This window comes from Pipistrellus kuhlii, unplaced genomic scaffold, assembly GCF_014108245.1.
Source record: "Pipistrellus kuhlii isolate mPipKuh1 unplaced genomic scaffold, mPipKuh1.p scaffold_m20_p_1, whole genome shotgun sequence".
Taxonomy (NCBI): Eukaryota; Metazoa; Chordata; class Mammalia; order Chiroptera; family Vespertilionidae; genus Pipistrellus; species Pipistrellus kuhlii.
The window spans coordinates 31,046,717-31,065,078 of NW_023425404.1; the positions used below are offsets into that span (position 1 = coordinate 31,046,717).

Below are 18,362 nucleotides of genomic sequence, written 5' to 3' on the forward strand. Positions count from 1 at the left end.
ATTCATTTTAACAATTATCTTGAGCACTCTCAATACACTGAGCTCATGGCAGGCCCTGGGACTCAGCGGTCAGCAGAGCTCCTGCCCCCTGCAGTTCACATTCTGGTTCGAGGGAACAACAGTAAGCAAGTGAGTGATGTGAACAGGATGCTGGGGCAGGAAGGCAGCAGCAGGTCATACGTGGAGGTCTCAGCACCCTGCCCAGGTGAGCAGACACAGGCTTTGCACGCCGGTGGCATAAGAGAGGGGAGCTGCCTGCTCCTGGCCACCACATTCCCATGAATCACCATGACTTTGGGTGAAGCTGGGGGTTCAGCACAGGATCCTCTGGGACTTATTCCTGGAAACTCTGCAAAAGAGGATTTTAGAAAAAAATTACCTCAGAAAGCCCAGTAAAATGCGTCACTCACTGTAAGATGGGAGGGCTTGTGTCACTTAGTTCTTGTTCATCGGTTCATTTCGGTTGACAGATAAGATGTCTGGGGTCTGAAGCACCAGACACTAGAGCAACAAGATAACTTGGGTGCTCAGGGACTTGAGGAGAGCGTAATGGCTCAGCTGGTGAAAGTCCTGAGGTGCTCATTGATGCCCTCTGGGGCCTCTGTGGGTAGGCTAAGTCCTTGGCATATAAATAGCAACGTTTGTTAACTCATTATTAGTTCATCTATTCATCCTTCCATTCATCAGTCCTTCCCCAACCAATCTCACCATTTATCTATCCATCCATCCATCCACTCATCCATCTGTAGATGTATCCACCCCCTCATCCTCCATCCTTTCATCCATCCCTTCCTACATCCATCATCATCCATCTATTGAGCCATCCATCATTCTTCACAGTATCATCCATCATTCTTCATGCATCATTCATCATCTAGCATGCATCTTCTATCATCCACCCATCCATCCATCCATTCATCACCCATCATTCACCTCCCATTATTCTCCCCCTACTTTGAAAAATAACTTATAGCAGTTTCAACAAAGACTACCAATAAAACCAAGCCTTTAAAATCTGAGTAAAAATAGAAAGCTAATTAAATGAAGCGATTGGAAGTAGAATAATTATTCCTCCAAACCAAAGGAAATTGCGGCATACAATTTAGCCCTGGGTTTCCCAGCAGCAGGAGAAAAGTTGAGATGGGGAGCTGGGTTTTCATCTTTAATGTCTGACCCTGAGAGGAACTCACCACTCAGTCTTTAAATGAGGTGTTGAGATCGATGTTTTTAGCAGCAAATTTCAGAGAAAAAGCAGAGACATTCTGTTTTCCTCCCCTAATATGAACCATGGGCATGTTCTCAGGACAAAGCCCTGGAAGTTGGCCCAGTAAGGACCTCCAGGTGACCTGTTCAGAGAGTCCATTCCCACGGGTGAAAAGATTTGCCCAGATCCTGTGTGGTAGGGGGGTGGGCAGGTAGAAGAGAAACAACCCTAGATGGTGGGAAGGAGACCCTTGCAAACAGGAGAAGGGCACTCTAAGATTCGTTTTTCTCTGTTCCACCTGAAACCAAGGGAACTGGCAGCAGAGTTCAGGTAAACTCAGAAGACCTCCTAGAGCAGTGGTTCTCAACCTTCCTGATGCCACAACCCTTTAATACAGTTTCTCATGTTGTGGTGACCACCAACCATAAAATTATTTTCGTTGCCACTTCATAACTGTAATTTGCTACTGTTATGAATCGTAATGTAAATATCTGTGTTTTCCGATGGTCTTAGGCAACCCCTGTGAAAGGGGTGGCGACCCACAGGTTGAGAACCGCTAGCAGGGTCACCTTGAGAACCGCTAGCAGGGTCACCTAAGACCATCGTAAAACACAGATATTTACATTACGATTCATAACAGTAGCAAATTACAGTTATGAAGTAGCAACGAAAATAATTTTATGGTTGGGGTCACCACAACATGAGAAACTGTATTAAAGGGTCGCGGCATTAGGAAGGCTGAGAACCACTGCTCTAGAGCCTGGGAATACCAACACTTGAGAGGAGATCCTTTTGAGCCATGGAGCTTTGAACTAGGCTGGACCCACCCTGAAGGCCCCCAGTGATTGGAGTCTGTGCTCTGCTTCCAGGCCTGCAGCCCCCTCTGGTCTCATGAGTGTGGAAGCTCCTACTACACCACAGGGATGTGTTCAAGAGTCAACTCCAACTTCAGGTTCTCCAAGACCGTGGCCCCAGCTCTCCAAAGTAAGTGGCTTCACCTCTGCAGACTCCGGCTGAGCAGCCGGCAGCCCCTGGGTGGCACAAGGCTCTGACCACTGCTCTCTCACAGTTACAAAGCAGCACTCAGACCCTAGCTCCAACCTGCTCCAGCTCTGTGGGGGACCAGGGACAATTCACTTGACCTCTCTGGGCCTCTGTGGGGTCATAGTCTTGCCCCCCCCGCCCCCAACAGAGTGATGGTAGAGGGCAGATGTCTAAGGTGATGGAGGCAATCCTGGTGGCCAGGGAGGCTCCTTGCAAACCCAGCCTGAGTGAGGAAGAAGTTGCCGGGCCACTGTGCACAGCGGGCAAGCTACGCACCCCACAGTTCTAGGCACACATTCACTCAGACTACAGTGTGAATGGTGCCCTTTGGTGTTTATGCCATTCGGTTGCCCTGTAGGTGGAAGACCAAGGAGACCAGAAATATCCCCGGTAATAGTCCTGTCAAGCCAGTGTCTCTGGACCTTAGGAAGCTCTGCCCAGTTTGCCCAGAGCCTCGTGGAACACTGAACCTCACACTCACTCCGTACCCGGAAATCTGGGAAATGAAGCTCAGACTTTGCCTCCTGCGAGCCCAGACTGCTTGGCTCCAAGCCTCACTGTTTCCTCTGGGCTCAATAGCATCGTCCAAACAGCTGCTGTTTTACTGCGGGTGAGGGCATTAGTGCCTCTGGCCACTGCAGCCTCCCTCACCCCAGGGTGCTGTTTCACCCAACGGGGCCCAGTCAGGGGTGGGAAGATGGTGCTTGTGGGAGGGACGAGGCAGCAGCATCAGGGGGACTCTGGAGAGGGTGAGATATGCACAGGGAACACTGCCACCCTCCCTCACCCCAGGGTGCTGTTTCACCCAAGGCTCCTGCCACACACATTGCTGTAATGGGGAGTTTATACAGTGTGAAAAGTCTCCAATAAAAATAAGCAGATGCCCAATGTTTCAATACGATATAACATATATAGTACATTACATGTTGTATCAGATTATGTCTTATTTCAAAGTAACCATTTGCAAGCAAATAAATTGCTTAGATTTTAAAAGAGGTTTTTTACATTTATTTATATAACCAACGTTTCACTAGGTTATTTTTGTTGGTTTCTATCACTCATTTTAATTTGGCATTAATATTACAAAAATATGAAGAAACCTTTATGCTCAGAGCGGAGATACAGGCATGAGAGCTTGACCCATGACATTATTGCCACATTAACAAAGTAGTTTGCTTTTTCTTTTCTTTTCTTTTTTTTTAATCCTCACCCAAGCATACTTTTCCACTGTTTTTTTTTTTGTTTATTTGTTTGTTTGTTTGTTTGTTTGTTTTTAGAGAGAGGGAAAGAGAGAAACATCGATGTGAGAGAAACACATTGATTGGTTGCCTCCTGCACACACCAAGGCCCGGATGGGGAAGAATCTTGCAACCTAAGTATAAGCCCTTGACTAGAATAGAACCTGGGACCCTTCGATTGACAAGCCGACGCTCTATTCACTGAGCCAAACTGGCTAGGGCCAAAAGTGGTTTGCTTTTAAAGAAAAATAATATCAGCTAAGATTTCTGAGGCACTTATTGGTGCTCAGCCCTTTTGGACCATCATCACGCTGATTCCTCCAGGCAATTCACTGCTATCACTATGCCTATTTTTCAGAAGAAAAAACTGTTGCCAAGATGTCAAGTGACTTGCCCAAGGTCAAAGCCAGGAGTCAAACAGATTCCACACTCCTAACCATTACCCCATGCCACCCTCCAAAACAGTGAAACCCATTCACTGGGGCTGAAAGTGGTAACCACCAGCCTGCGTGTTATGGCAAAACAAATGATACCCAGGTCCTGCTTTGGACAGCGTTGGCTTCCACAAACACTGACTCGCTGACGGTGGTCACCCCCAGTGAGCAGAGTTCCCAAGGAGCAGGGCAGCCGGGTGTACGTACGCTTTGTTCAAACAGCCTGCTCTGAGGGTTCCTGGGCTGGCCCTTCACCATGCCCTGCCCAGGACAGCTCCCCGGCCCAGGGGATTACACGTAATTGTCCTTTGGACAAGCCTCTGGAGAACCAGAGACCTGCAGACACTGGCTCCCGCGTAGCTGAGACTGTCCCCGGTTTCCCAGGGTGCCAGACCTACATGGACATCGTCATCGTCCTGGACGGCTCCAACAGCATCTACCCCTGGGTGGAGGTCCAGCACTTCCTCATCAACATCCTGAAGAAGTTTTACATCGGCCCCGGGCAGATCCAGGTGAGCGACTCGGGCTCTTTCCTCTTCCCAACAGGGCCTCCCAAACCCGTGGCAGATGCTGCCTTGGAGTGTGTGTGTGTGTGTGTGTGGGGGGGGGGGGGGGGCGGGGGGGCCGTCTTTGCATGAGCTCAGAAGGTGTAGGGGAAAGGGCCAGCACAGGCCTGGCAGCCCGGGATCCCCGACTCTGCTGGGCCATCCAGTTTGGAGGAGACCTTACTTCCCAGGTCAAACACTGGGACGTCAGCAGCCATTAGGAAAGAGTTTGACCAGCTCCTGAGTGAGGAGGAAGGCAGGAAAGTGGAGCAGCACCAGAGCCCTGCTGCATGAGGCACAGGGGGAGCCAGGCACCTGGGCCTCGGAGAAAAGGCTAGGAAGGAGGCCACCGCTGCCGGCACGCACTGAAGCACTGCCGGCTCCGGGGGGTAGATTGGTTCCACGGGGTTTGGGCAGGCCAGACGAAGACGAATGGATAGAAGGTCCCAGGTGGCAGCGTTCAAACCCATCTAAGGAGTTATTTTGTAATGATTAGAGCTGTTGAGGGAGTGGGCTTTCTTAGGAAGTAATGAGTTACCCAGCACTCGACAATCTTTTCTTCTTTCTTTCTTGCTTTTTTTTCTTTTTCTTTTTCTTTTTTTTTGTTAATCCTCACATTCCATTCTTTTCTTTTTAGAGAGAGAATGGAAGGGAAAGAGGGAGCAAAGCAAGAGGAAAAGAAATCAACCTGAGAGAGACACATCAATTGGGTGCCTCCCGCACATGCTTGACCAAGGGCTGAGGATCAAACCTGCACCCCAGGTTCATGCCCTTGCCCAGGAGTAGAACCCGGGACCCTTTGCTGTGTGGGCTGGGGCTCTAACCACTTTGGGCTTGGGCTGGAAGACCTCTTAGGGTGTCGTGGGTGAACCCAGCATTAGAAATGCACGTGTACTGCCGAAACCGGTTTGGCTCAGTGGATAGAGCGTAGGTCTGTGGGCTGAAAGGTCCCAGGTTCGATTCCGGTCAAGGACATGTACCTGGGTTGCGGGCACATCCCCAGTCGGGGGTTTGCAAGAGGCAGCTGGTCGATGTTTCTCTCTCATCGACGTTTCTAGCTCTCTATCTCTCTCCCTTCCTCTCTGTAAAAAATCAATAATATATATATTTTTTTTAATTCTTAAAAAAAGAAAAAGAAATGCACTTGTACCAAACAAACTCTAGGCCCGCCCAACAGTAACGTTTTGCCATTCTAACGCTACTACAGGTCCTCCGGTTTATTTTGAAGTTATTAATGTTGTCAATATTTTATCAGCCTTGGGGATAGAACCCTTCCTCTTCCAAGTTTTAAGGAACCTTAGTTCTGGAGTTGGGTGGTGACAATGTGATGGCCTCCACCCATGCTATTCCTAATATTTTAGATTTCCATTCTGTTCTCAACTTTTGTCTTTGTAAGCGGGACTTAACTTTTGAGCTTTTCTTTAAACCGCAGTCTCCTCCCACGAAAGGCGCCTCTCACTGTCCCGCCAAGCCTTCCGTTCGTTCCCAGAACCTTCAGAACCGCTTCTCCTTGGTTTGGGGAGGCCCCCAGCCTCCTCGGTCCTGAGGAGCCCCAGGCAGGCAGATGCCTCCAGAGCCTCACCACCCGCGGTCTAAGGGGTCCCAGGGGTCCCAACGCCCTCTCCTCTGCCTTGCAGGTGGGCGTTGTTCAGTACGGAGAAGACGCCGTGCATGAGTTCCACCTCAATGACTACAGGTCCGTCAGAGACGTGGTGGAGGCTGCCAGCCACATTGAGCAGCGGGGAGGAACAGAGACCCGGACGGCATTTGGCATAGAATTTGCTCGGTAAACAAACAAAAAAAAAGGAAAAAAATTTTTAATTGTTTTAAATCTCAGATATCATTCCGGTTATATATTGCTGTGTGACAAATCTCCACAAAAATTTAGTTCCTTGAGATAATCATTTATTAATTCCTCAAAGTTCTGGGATTGCCTGGGCTCAGCCTGTCAGTTCTCTCTTGGATTTTTCTCATGCGTCAGCTGGGGCTGTTGTCATCTGAAGGTTCAAGCGGACTGGACGTCCAAAATGGCACACGTGTGACTGGCAGCTGATGCTGGCTGTGGGCTGGGACCTCAGCTGGGACAGGCGACCTGAGCACCCACACCTGGCCATAGGGCTTGGTTTTCTCATAATATGGCGGCTGGGCTCTGAGAGACAGCAACTCAAGAGTGAGTTTTCCCAGAGACCCACATGAGAACTCTGAGACTGCCCGGGACCGCGCTGCAGACGTCCCAGAACCTAACTTTGAGTGAGCAAGTCACCAAAGCCAGCCCAGATTCACAGGGAGGAGAATGTGATGCTGCCTCCTGCTGGAGGATGGCAAGGTCCCAGGGCAGGAGAGCATTCGCGATGGGAAATATTGCTGCAGCCAACTCTGGAAAAGCCGCTCTGCCACAGGGACCCCATGAAACGTGTGTGGCACTGTAAGGGGAGAAGCTTCCTGTGGCGGGTTTGTCATCAGTGGAGTGTGGAGAGCATAGCTAAGTCAAACATCTGAGAGGGCAGAGTAATAGGCTGGTTCCTTCAAAATCACACCAGCACCCACTCCTCATGACGGTGGATGCTGCCTCTGTCCCTGTCCACACAGCGGCTACGTCTTTACTCCAGTGATGCCGACATCACTCAGAACATTGTGCTCACCCCTCCGCCGCCGCCCCCCAACCCCCACCCCGCACTGAAATCGGGGAGTGATTTTAAAGTCAAACCTCCAAGATCTTATAAGCTTGTGCCTAACCTCCTAAGAGGACTGTACCCCAGGTATTCAGATTTTGATTGTCAATTTCACACCTACGAACACGGGTTCTGCTATGTTCATTGAAACCACAGTCCCAGTTCCTTGGAATCCCACCTCTTGTAAGGGCTAGCGGATGTGTTTGCCAGAATTCTGCAGTTAGAGCTATATAGGATAACATGACTTCATGTGGTCAAAAGGGTTGTTTTCCAACCTTACAACCCTCTAAGATTAAGTTACTGCTCCACTAACATATTTCTTTGCTGCTGAAACTGGCTCAAGCTTTTTCCCTAAATGAGCATCTCTCCATGTGAACGTGGCTCTTGCTCCTTCTCACGAGTTACAGGCCATTTTGCTGTTTTGTCATCATTGGGGTGAGCCCCTGAGACCCCAGCAGGGAATTGTGAAGTGCAGGGGGGAGGGGGAGACACCAGGGAGAGGCAGCCTGTGCGCTATCGCTTGCTCAGTGTGAGCCCCACTGTTCTGCTCTCCTTTCCCAGCCCACCAACCGCAGGGCGATTGGAAGTGTGTGACTCACCAGGTAGTTTGAACCATTCGTGACTCATGCAACCACTGGGGTGTGCAATGGGCACTCCCAGTGCCGTGTGAAATCTGATCTTCCCGGCCTGCCAAGTTTGGGCCCCCTATTACAGCCAGTGCCTCTGAGGGTAAAAGGTTTTCTCTCCTCACCCGTTTATTCATGGTGCATTTTTGCTCTGAACCTACTGACGTACAAAGAGCCAAGCCAGAGACTTGAGAGCCTCTAGCTCTTGTCAGCCTAACTCAGTGAGGATGAGAGAGGGAGGGGCCAGGGAGGAATGCCAAAATGGGTGGCACTTGGCCTGCCTGGGAGGACTCCAGGATTCCAGCAGGGACAGGTGGAGAGAAGACTTTCCACAAAATCATTCTGCCCTGATAGGACAGAGGAGGGAGGCTGTGGAGGAACATTGACATGGGAGTCATGCTCTGACCACAGCCCAGTGTGGGTAGAGAGGGGAGAGCAGAAGCGAGGTAGCTCAGAGAAATAACGGGATCAGACCCTAAAGGCTCTGGTGAGCCAGTGTCAGGTGCTGAGGGTAACGGGAGCCATTGCAGGTTCTGAGCAGGAAGGAGGCATGAGGTGACCTACTTTTCCACGGGGTCCCTCTGGCTTCGGGGTTGGTGGAACCTGTTGTGAGTTTAACGCTCTCACTGCTTTCCAGGAACTTGTCATCTGATTTACAAAGGCGCAAAGCCAAGTCTTTTGCACAATACAAATCCCAGCTTTAAATCTAATGATTCATGCCAGCCTTCACCTTATTGCAGATCCACGCAGATACTCACACGATGCCACCATATGGAAACGTGATCCTGAAATTGTTCCTGGCTTTTTCCTTGCTATGCATATTTGTGAGGAGTTTTGTTTCTGAGCCTGGCCCTCTGATGATGTCCTGGAAGCACCTAGAATCTCCTTTAAGGGGTTAGCAAAGTTGTCCCTCTAATGCACATGTGTCAAACACAAGGCCCTCGGGCCAAATCCGTCCCGCCAGGCCTTGCAATGTGGCCCGCACCGCGCTGTCATCACTGCACTCCGCTGCGTTTCCATCACAATGACAGTTTATGACTGTTCAGTAAACCATTCGGCCCGCGATTTAGGCTGGATTTTAGATTTTGGCCCCTTCTCTGATTGAGTTCGACACCCCTACTCTAATGGGTCGGACTTAAGCCCAAAATCAGCCTGTCATGCAGAGTGTGCCTCTGCCCCTTTAGTTCCCAGCTCAGACTAACATTAGAGGATTTTTTTGGTCAGTATATTCAGAATATCATCGAGTTTCTAAGAGGATGGCAGATGGTCTGTTTCTCTTAGCTGGCTGCTTGAGGATGCTCTAGCCCCGTGGTCAGCAAACTGCGGCTCTTTGGCCCCTTGAGTGTGGCTCTTCCACAAAATACCATGGCCCGGACGAGTCTATTTTGAAGAGGTGGCATTAGAAGAAGTTGAAGTTTAAAAAATTTGGCTCTCAAAAGAAATTCCAATCGTACTGTTAATATTTGGCTCTGTTGACGAATGAGTTTGCCGACCACTGCTCTAGCCTAATGTGTCCACCTTTGTGAATACCTCCACATCTAAATCACGCACATCAGCTCATCCGCTTGCTATGCAGCAAGAGATACCCCTGGTAACTGTAGCCGGAGACCGGCTTTCACCGAGCATTGCAGAGCTTGAACCTGTGGGTCAGATCCGCAAGGAATCATTGCAGAATAACGTTTATTTTTAGATCCTTATTGGCAAATTCGGCCTGCTGGGCCAGCCTCTCGGGCCAGGCCCTGTCTGCCCTTCTCAGAACCTCACGGTCTACAGGAGGGCTGGCCACAGAGGCTCGGAGAGCCCGTGATGGCTCGGGAGCCAATTTTCCGTGCTTCATAGCCGGTTTCCAGCTGCAGGAGTCTTTCCGCGGCACTGAGGGGTAGGTGTGCCAGCCCCCGCCCCCACCCAGCCCTGGCTGGATTGCCCAGCTGGCTGGCCACGCGCCTGCTCCCAGCACTGAAAACAAAATAAAAAGCGAGAAGAAGGAACATTTGCCGTAGAATTTGATGTTTAATCGTTCCCAAAATAGAATCAAAGTTGTCCTCCCGGGAGAAATGAGAACCTCCTCAGGCTTCATTGCAGGGGTGTTGTGGATCAGAGCTGTTTGGGCGTTAAGTTGCTCAGACGCACCGGTGCGGGACTGGCTGAGTGGCTCTCAATGCTGGTGTGCGGGAGAGCTCTGGAAAGAGTGCCGCCCGGGCCCCGCCCAGAGGTTCCGACCTTGGAGTCTGGGGAGGGCTTGGGCCGCCCTTAGGTGTTAACTCCCCAGGTGACTCTGACGTGCAGCCGGGGTTTTGAACCACCAACTTAGGGCCTCGAAAGGTCTCCGTCCGACCCTGAGCTCCCCTCCCAAGTCCACCCCATCTGCTTGCCCAAAACAGCATGGTCAGTACCAGACAGCGGCTTCTTAAAGTCACTTTTTAAAGACAAGCAGTGGCCTGGGCATCTCAACCCTGCTTATTCTGTGGTTCTGGGTCTCGAACCTTCTGGGTTGCTGGAGATAAGGAGGGGGTGGGAGTTGGCCCTGGTTTCTGTGGCTGCCCCTCTGGGGGACCACCAGGGGCGGCTCCATCCCAGTGTCCCTCTTGTGACCTCCAACTGCCCCCCACCCCACCCCGCCCTGTGCTCGGGTTTCAGTTCAGAAGCTTTCCAGAAGGGAGGACGGAAAGGGGCCAAGAAGGTGATGATTGTCATCACGGATGGGGAGTCCCACGACAGCCCGGACCTGGAGAAGGTGATCCAGCAAAGCGAGAGGGACAACGTGACCAGATACGCTGTGGCCGTGAGTCCTGCCCCTGCCCCTGCCCCTGCCCCTGCCCACAGGCTGCCAGCTGGCTGACAGAGGCTTCACCACCAAACCCCTGGGGACCCCAAGGGGACACGTTCTGGGCAGTGAGCAAGCTGTCCGGGCCCTCAGATACGTCTCTTCTTGCTCACCTTCTAAAGAGCAAGATGTGCATCTTCCTTCCGCGCTGCCTGGGCCCGTCCACGTAGCCATGGAGAGCTTCCTGGGGGGCTGAAACCTCAGGAAACTAGAGACCCTTGGCCTCCCAAACCCCAGAGCCCTGTCTTCGAACAGGGCTGCCTCTGGCCCTTCTAGACGGACAATAGGGTGGAGAAGGCCTGGGTGGAGAGGGGTCATGAGGGGGGGAGAGGGAGCATATCTGTAATTCTCTCAACAATAAAGGTTACAAAAATGAATACATGACATTTCAAATGTAAGTGGGATTTGGAGGACGACTCGGGCCCTCCCTGGGGCCCAGGCCGGGGCCCGGTGTGCGGGAAGCCGGAGCTATGACCTGGTTTGTCGCCCTGCCTTGTTCCCTGGCAGGTCCTGGGCTACTACAACCGCAGGGGGATCAACCCAGAAACTTTCCTAAATGAAATCAAATACATCGCCAGCGACCCCGACGACAAGCACTTCTTCAACGTGACGGACGAGGCGGCCCTGAAGGACATCGTGGACGCCCTGGGGGACAGGATCTTCAGCTTGGAAGGTGAGCCATTCCCACAGAGAGGGTCCCGGCTCCAGAGGGAAGCCCACCCCCACAGAGGGAAAGGGTCCTCCCTTCTCGGTGACTGCCAACACGGGCTGTGACTGTGCTGGACAGAGGCCGTGCTTCCCAAACGGCCTGGGGAGGAGACTGCTGGGCCTCCTCCTGGACCCGGTCTGCTCCTCTGAGGAAGCTGAGCTCAGAGGAGCTGAGTGACTCGCCAAAGCACCACAGCTTGAGAAGGGGCTGGGGCTTGACTGAGAGTTGCCAGATTCCACAAATATAAAATAAGTGTTTGTGGCAGGTTTATACTAAAAAAAAATGATTCGTTGGTTGTCTGAAATTCAATGGCTGAGTGTCCTGTATTTTCTCTGGCAACCTTAGTTTGACCCCGCCTCCCAGTCCGCCACAGCACTTTCTTTCCTTGTTTTTAATGTATTTTTATTGATTTCAGAGAGGAAGGGAAAGGAAGAGAGAGGTAAAAACATCAATGATGAGAGAGAATCATGGATCAGCTGCCTCTTGCACGCCCCATACTGGGGATGGGGCCTGCAACTCAGGCAGGTGCCCTGACTGAGAATCAAGCCGTGACCTCCTGGTTTATAGGTCGATGTTCAACCACTGAGCCACACCGGCCAGGCTACCACAGCACTTTCTGCAGGCCTTTCAGATGCCTCCCTGCGACTTAAACTCGAGTGGTGACTGGCCATCTATTTGCACCATATGCTGGGACAGCAGGCCCTTTCCACACGGGGTTTGCCATAGAGGAGGAAGGTCAAAGGTAGAAAGCAGCGTCCCAAGGCCCGAGCAGTCTGCAGAGCACGGAAACGACCAGCTATAGGCACACGCCGGGAGACAAAATACTGTCCTCCCGAACGAGGATAGACAGAAAGCATGAACCTGCGTGTGGACACTCACACTAGAACTTAAACTTCCAAGTCAGTGTATTTCCCCTCAAAATGGTCCCCTTGGGTGACAAGAGCATTGGCTCCGATGACAGGGTTGGAAGGGCCCTCTGGGGGCGGGGCTTTCAGCAGGCCCGAGGTTTCTTGTGCAAAAATTCGGGGTGGCCTCTCCTCCGGAGGGCCTCCCTGAGGTCTGGGAGGCATCCAGGGGCATCTGGAACCAGCCATGGAGAATGAGCAGAATGAGCAAAGTAGGAAATTCCATTTTTTGCCCAACACGCTTTCTTTCCATGCGCTCCTCTCGATCTTTCCCCGATTTGGACAGTCTTGCGGTAGACGTGCCGTAAGATGTTGTCCCGAGCGAGCGCTTTCCAGCAGGGAGTGGGCCACTAAAAACCCCGCACAACCCTGGAAGTGCTCACGCCTGCCTTGCAGGTGCCTGCGCTGGGGCAGACAAGGGGGGCTTGGCCTCAGCCCCCTTCCCACCTCCCTGGGTGCTCCCTCGAAGCTGGGCTGAAGCTGCAGCTGTGTGGGCACTGAGTCAGCAGGCGCGGCACTGACCTCTCTCTGTCCCTGACTTAGGCACCAACAAGAACGAAACGTCCTTCGGGCTGGAGATGTCGCAGACCGGCTTCTCCTCTCACGTGGTGGAGGTAGGGACCGTGCACAGCCAGCCTCCCACACACTCAGGCTCCTGTCCCCCCCCTTGCGGAGCTGTCTCTGTCCCCCTTTCTCCCGTCCTTGGAGTCTCTCTGCCTCCTGTTTCCTGTGGTTGGGAGAGGGAAGTCAAGGTCTTCAACTTGCAGGGAGCTGTTCTGATTCACAGGCCAGGGCTGCACCTCACAGGAGTCCCCGAGGGACAGCGGGATCAACACCAGAGAAAACACCTTATAAGCTCTTTGCATATAGCCCCGCCGGGGAGTGCCGCGTGCAGGGAGGTCTCTGTGGGGAAAGCCTGGATGTGTCGGTTTCAGCACCAACCCTCGTGGGCTGTGGGCGTGCTCTGATCAGGCAGGTGTCTCAGGTGTCTGGGCGGGGAGGGAGAGTGATCCGCTAACTCCTCTATGAGAGGCAGAGGGCAGGGTTCCTTGTTCCTAGTTTCCAGCTACAGAAACCCCATCACAGCATGGCCGCGTGGCTGCTGACGTGCTCTCCGTGAGAGAAATACTCCTCTGGTGCTCTCTCCCCGCACCGAGCAGCTGCCGCGTGAGAGAGTGTGGATCCGAGGGGCTCTGAGTCAGAAACGGCTAGCTGGAGGGGAGGGGGCGCGTGCACCCCACGCAGCAGGCAGATGCGCGGACGCACCTCCCGCTCAGCTTTTCCTGAGCGGCATCTGGACAACAAACGCCATGCCCGCTTGAATACAGCAAGCTGTCCGAGTCCCAGCCCAATTTCCTAACGGTCAAACTATGTGCAGAGCACGCTACATTTTCCCAGGGCTGGGAAGTCCTGCGCCCCGTTCATGCTCAGAGGCAGTCCTGCCAAGCCAGCTGGTGGTAATAGTTGCCCCATGGTAGGTGGTGACATGGGCACATCTTTCCAGAGCCTCCTCTGGGCTGGGTCCCGTGCTGGATCTCACGAGGTGCAGAGCGAGCCCTGCCCTCAAGGAGCCCGGCGTCCGGCCAAGGGCAGGAGCCCGCCCCAGGAGCGATGAGAACATTCCTCAAGCTGGTCGGGCAGTGCGTCATGTGCTGGTCAGGACTAGCCTGGTCTCCTGACCCTGGGCTCAGGGCTGGTTAGAAAATTGAATGAGGAAATCAAATTGAACTAAAACCAACACGCATTTGTCAAATGCGACTGAGGTACCAGAAGGGACTAGGATTTCCTCTTGGCACCAGGAGTCCGCCAACCTGCAAGCAATCCAGGGCAGCATTCCTCGGCTTTGAGAGCAGGATAAAAGCAACGATGGATTTCTCCTGGTAAAGATGTATATCTTGAGCAGGCCCCCATCCCTGGGGCCCCTGGGGAGACCCCCTGCTCGTTGGGGGAACCACGTGTACACATCTGATGCTAACCAAGACAGTGTGTGACAAGGTCTTCTAGAAGGAAAGGCCCAGGCAGGGGGAGAGGCCATCAGGGAAGGATTTGGGGAGGGGCTGGCACTTGGGCAGACCCCTGAGGATGAGGATCCCTGCAGCCATAGGCAGTGAGCAGAAGAACAGAGGGGAAATCTGTGCACACACCAGGAGCCAGCCCTGCCTGGGGGCAGTGAGAGAGAAGGAATGGACCTTGTGGCCTTCGTTCATTCCATACTCATTTCTTGAGCATCTCCCTGGATGCCAGGCTCTGTACCAGGAACCGGGGACATATAAATAGATGAAGATTACGGTCACATTTCAGCTGGCAGCAGCTCGAGGTCTAACGGGGGAGAAAGATTCTTAGGTAGTAAGTTCAGTCTCCCGCTTCTCATTCTGTGATGTCTGATGAAAACCGGAAGCCTGAAGAAAAGGGAAATGACGATGCACGTCGGGTATCTGAGGACGCTTGCGCTGAGCCCTGACAACGGCCCACGCAGCTCAGTGTGAGGGGCAAGGCGGGTCCTGTGGACCTCCAGGCTCCGCAGCTGCTGCAGGGAGACCAGGAGCTCAGGGCTCCAGCCTGTAATTGAGGCCAAGGCCGTGCTCTGCCCTGCGCAGCTGCTACTACATGCCCAGCGGAGAGGCCAGGGGGCCTCTCCCCATCCTGTAGACACAGGCCCCGGTTCTTCTGTCACCCCCAGTCTTATTTTCAAGTGACAGGTAGCTGGAATGTTTACTTGATCGACTTTAAAAGAAAGATGATTACATTGGAATGAGACTCCTTAATACTAAAAAAAAACTAAAAAAAAACAAAAAAAACTTCCAAATCCAAAGGAATGGTGCAATGATGGCAGACTGTTTGGCCATATTAAACACGAAGGTTTTTCGACGCCAGCCATGGATGTTGTCATTGGCTGCAGCCAACCTGTCCCTGGGAGTCCAGCTTGCAGCTCTCAGGGGCAGTCAGATCTCTCTGGGGCCCCAGGGCCAGTGGGCCCAGCCTTTCAGCTTTGCCCAGAGCAGGTCCTGAGCCTACAGGAGTCCATCTCCTGGGCAAGCCCCCAGGCTTCATCTCCCCCAGAAGGGCTCCACGTGGACAGCCTCACACAGCTGCTCCCTGCAAAGGAGGGAAGGAGCTTCAGCTGCCCCGAGCCTGTTTATTACGTCAGAGGAAAGGTCTCTGGTCAGGGGGGCGGGAACCAGTAGAATGCTCCCACATGGCAGAGGAAAGGCCCAGCAGCTTGTTGGCCTGCTGCCCGCTGTCAACGAAGAAACCAACCTTTGAGTGAGGAAGGAGGGGCCAGAGCCCAGCACAGGAGAGGAGGCCCCAGAACATCACCTGGCCCCTACCGAGCCCCAGGCTCCACACCACAAACAACTGCATCCCACGCTGATGGCCAAGATCAGAGCCACTGAGGGGAACTGAGAGCTGGAGCCAACCCGAGAACTCTAGTCCTGATTTGCAAACAGGAGAAAGAGTGTATCCTGGACATACGGCTCCCAGGTCAAATCCCAGAACGGATTCTTAAGCCAATGCTTTCATTCGCATTTGGAAGTGCAAGCGAAGGTCACTAATGGCTGGAATGGCTTCTACTGCTGGCTGGCTGGCTGGCTACTGAGGTAGTGAACTCCCTGCCAAGCTGGGTAGTCAAGAAGAAACTTCCAGAAAGCTTTCAGAAGGGAGCCATACCGCCCTCCCCTCAGGCGGCATCGACTCTGAGAGTCTATAATCCCCATGGGCCACAGGGAAAGGTGTGGAGGAAGGAAGAGAACCATAAGGAATTGGCGCCCATGGTGATGGATGGAGCTGCTGGGGAGGACTCAGCAGAGGAATTTCCCATTAAGCATCCCACATGAGTCCATAAATCCCCCTCAACACCAATTGTTTACAGAAGGAAGCAGTTTTATTGGGGTGAATCTGCCTACAAAAACCCCCAGATAAGAAGAGATCATTTTTCCTGTAACCTACACACCCCCTCCTCTTCAGCTTGCGCCCTCCACACGGGCCCTCCTGGGCTGTGGACCAGATAGCTAAGGTCATTGGCTGTATCTACGGCTCTTAGCTGTTGAAGCCTTAAAGCTGTTACTATCCAAAAGAGTTTTGCATTTTCACTAGGTTTGCTTATCTGATCCAATCCGACAGTGAACAAAACCAGTCCATGGGGGTGAAATGACCCAGAAGCTGTGAGTCCCTCCTGAGCCCCCATCTGCCTGAGCGATGGGGTAGACTCTTCCACCTGCCCGCTAGGGCAGGCAGGCAGGGCTGTGGGTCAGGGCTGTCTGTGGGCCCCTCCCCGCTCACCCCACCTCCATCCCCCGCTCCTCCCGTGAGGCCAGGACGTGGTAGCCGAGGTCTGCCAGCGTGTTTATTCCAGACTGTTTCCAAGGTGACTGCTGGGAGCCGGAATCACTTCCGGTTTGCTAAGGGCCTCCTAAGCTAAGGTGACCAGATCATCCAGGTGTTGGCAGGACAGTCCTGATTTCTAACAATTTTCCCCGCGTCCCACAGCATTTTTAAAAAGTCCCGATTTTTTTTTTTTTTTTTTTTTTTTTTTTAAGAATCTTTCCAATGTTTCCAATCTTTCCAAAAATCGGGACTTTTTTAAAACGCCGCGGAACATGGGAAAAATTGTTAGAAATCAGGACTGTCCCGCCAACACCTGGACGATCTGGTCACCTTATCCAAAGCCCAACCGTGTGTCCTTGGGCCGTGCCCGGGGCCCAGCACCCCACTCCTGACCCTGGTTCCCAGAAACTGTGCACAGAGGCGCCAACCGCAGGTCTTGAATGAGCAGGTGCGGTGTGGCCCCTCCTCCCTGCCCCGCCCCGGCTCCGAGCAGCACGCGGTGAGGGGCTCCCCTCCACAGAGGCTGAGGGCCTGTTTCTGGGTCTTTCCTGCTCAGCCCCCTCTAAACGCCTGGCACGCATCCTTCCTCGGGCTTCACTTTGAGCCTTTTGAAAGCAGTGCCATGCCAGAATCCAAGCTGCTAGTCAAAGCATAACGCACCCTCTGAATGACAGAACCCTTAGGAGGGGCTCCTGCGGATAGAGTCCCGCCTCCTCCACAGTCACTCTGGTGCTGGGCACACGGGCACTAGGGAGCCGTGGGAGCGCCTGGGGGAGGAGGGCAGCACCCAGAGGGGGTCTCCCTGCACGCCAGCGCCCGGGACCGCGGCTGACCACCTCCACCTGCCTCCACCGTCCGGCCTCGCCGGCGCCGGGAAGGATCGCTGGCACCTGGCGTTCTCAGTCCATCACTGCCTGGCGCGCAGCCTCAGACAAATCAGTCAGCCTGTCTGAGCCTTCATCTCTGAATGGATGTCTGAGAAGTATTTGTAGAATTGAATCTTGAGGCTTGGAAAGGACGTTGCCATTTTGAGACTTAACGTAATAATGGATCAAGTAAGGTTTTCTTAAAATCCTTTCCTGACTCCAATGTACATCCACCCCCTCCCTCGGCTGGGCCCCAAAACAGGTTGTCCTTGCCTCCGTGGGAGCACTGCTCACCAGCTGACGTGAAGCTCCATCCGGAGCACCAACTGGACCGGGAGAGCTGACGCTTTGACTCCGGCCCCCTCCCCCTGCCCCGGAAGTGCTTCGTGGATGAACTAACGCATGAGAACAGCTGCTTGTGTACCCAGCCCTTCGTAGCTGCCAAGCACCTGCTAAGAATTTAAAGTTCTTACAACAAAACAGCTGAGGAACCCGAGAGGCTCAGAGAAGAGAGAAACCTGCCAGAGGTTACACAGCTCGAAGCGCTGGAAGTGGAACAAGTCAGGAAGGTCTGTCTCCAGAGCTCACACTCTAACCACGAAGCCAGGAATTCTCAGTCTCAGCCCTATTGACAATCCGGCCCAGATGCTTTTTTTTTTTTTTTTTTTTTTAATATGTATTTGTATTGACTGCAGGGAGGAAGGGAGAGGGTTGTCATGAATGTGGCCTTGGCTCATCTGTCCAGCCTCATCTTGAACCACACCGCCCGCCTCACTCAGCATGCCAGACCCAGTTTTCAGTTCCTCGAAACCAAAGGCTCTAAACTAGGGGTGTCGAACTCAATCAGAGAAGGGGCCAAAATCTAAAATCCAGCCTAAATCGCAGGCCGAATGGTTTACTGAACAGTCATAAACTGTCATTGTGATGGAAACGCAGCGGAGTGCAGTGATGACAGCTCGGTGCGGGCCA

The 18,362-nt window shown here is 53.0% G+C and overlaps 1 protein-coding gene across 1 annotated transcript in view; it reads left to right on the forward strand.

Annotated features, from left to right (window-relative positions):
- Positions 1 to 18,362, forward strand: part of ITGA11 (integrin subunit alpha 11) — a 116,277-nt gene that overhangs the window by 61,431 nt on the left and 36,484 nt on the right. Inside the window, exons 5-10 of the mRNA XM_036437707.2 lie at positions 2,074 to 2,188; positions 4,305 to 4,432; positions 6,103 to 6,251; positions 10,401 to 10,545; positions 11,095 to 11,260; positions 12,745 to 12,815. Of these exons, the coding sequence (XP_036293600.1) occupies positions 2,074 to 2,188; positions 4,305 to 4,432; positions 6,103 to 6,251; positions 10,401 to 10,545; positions 11,095 to 11,260; positions 12,745 to 12,815 (774 nt within the window). The remainder of the gene's footprint in view (positions 1 to 2,073; positions 2,189 to 4,304; positions 4,433 to 6,102; positions 6,252 to 10,400; positions 10,546 to 11,094; positions 11,261 to 12,744; positions 12,816 to 18,362) is intronic.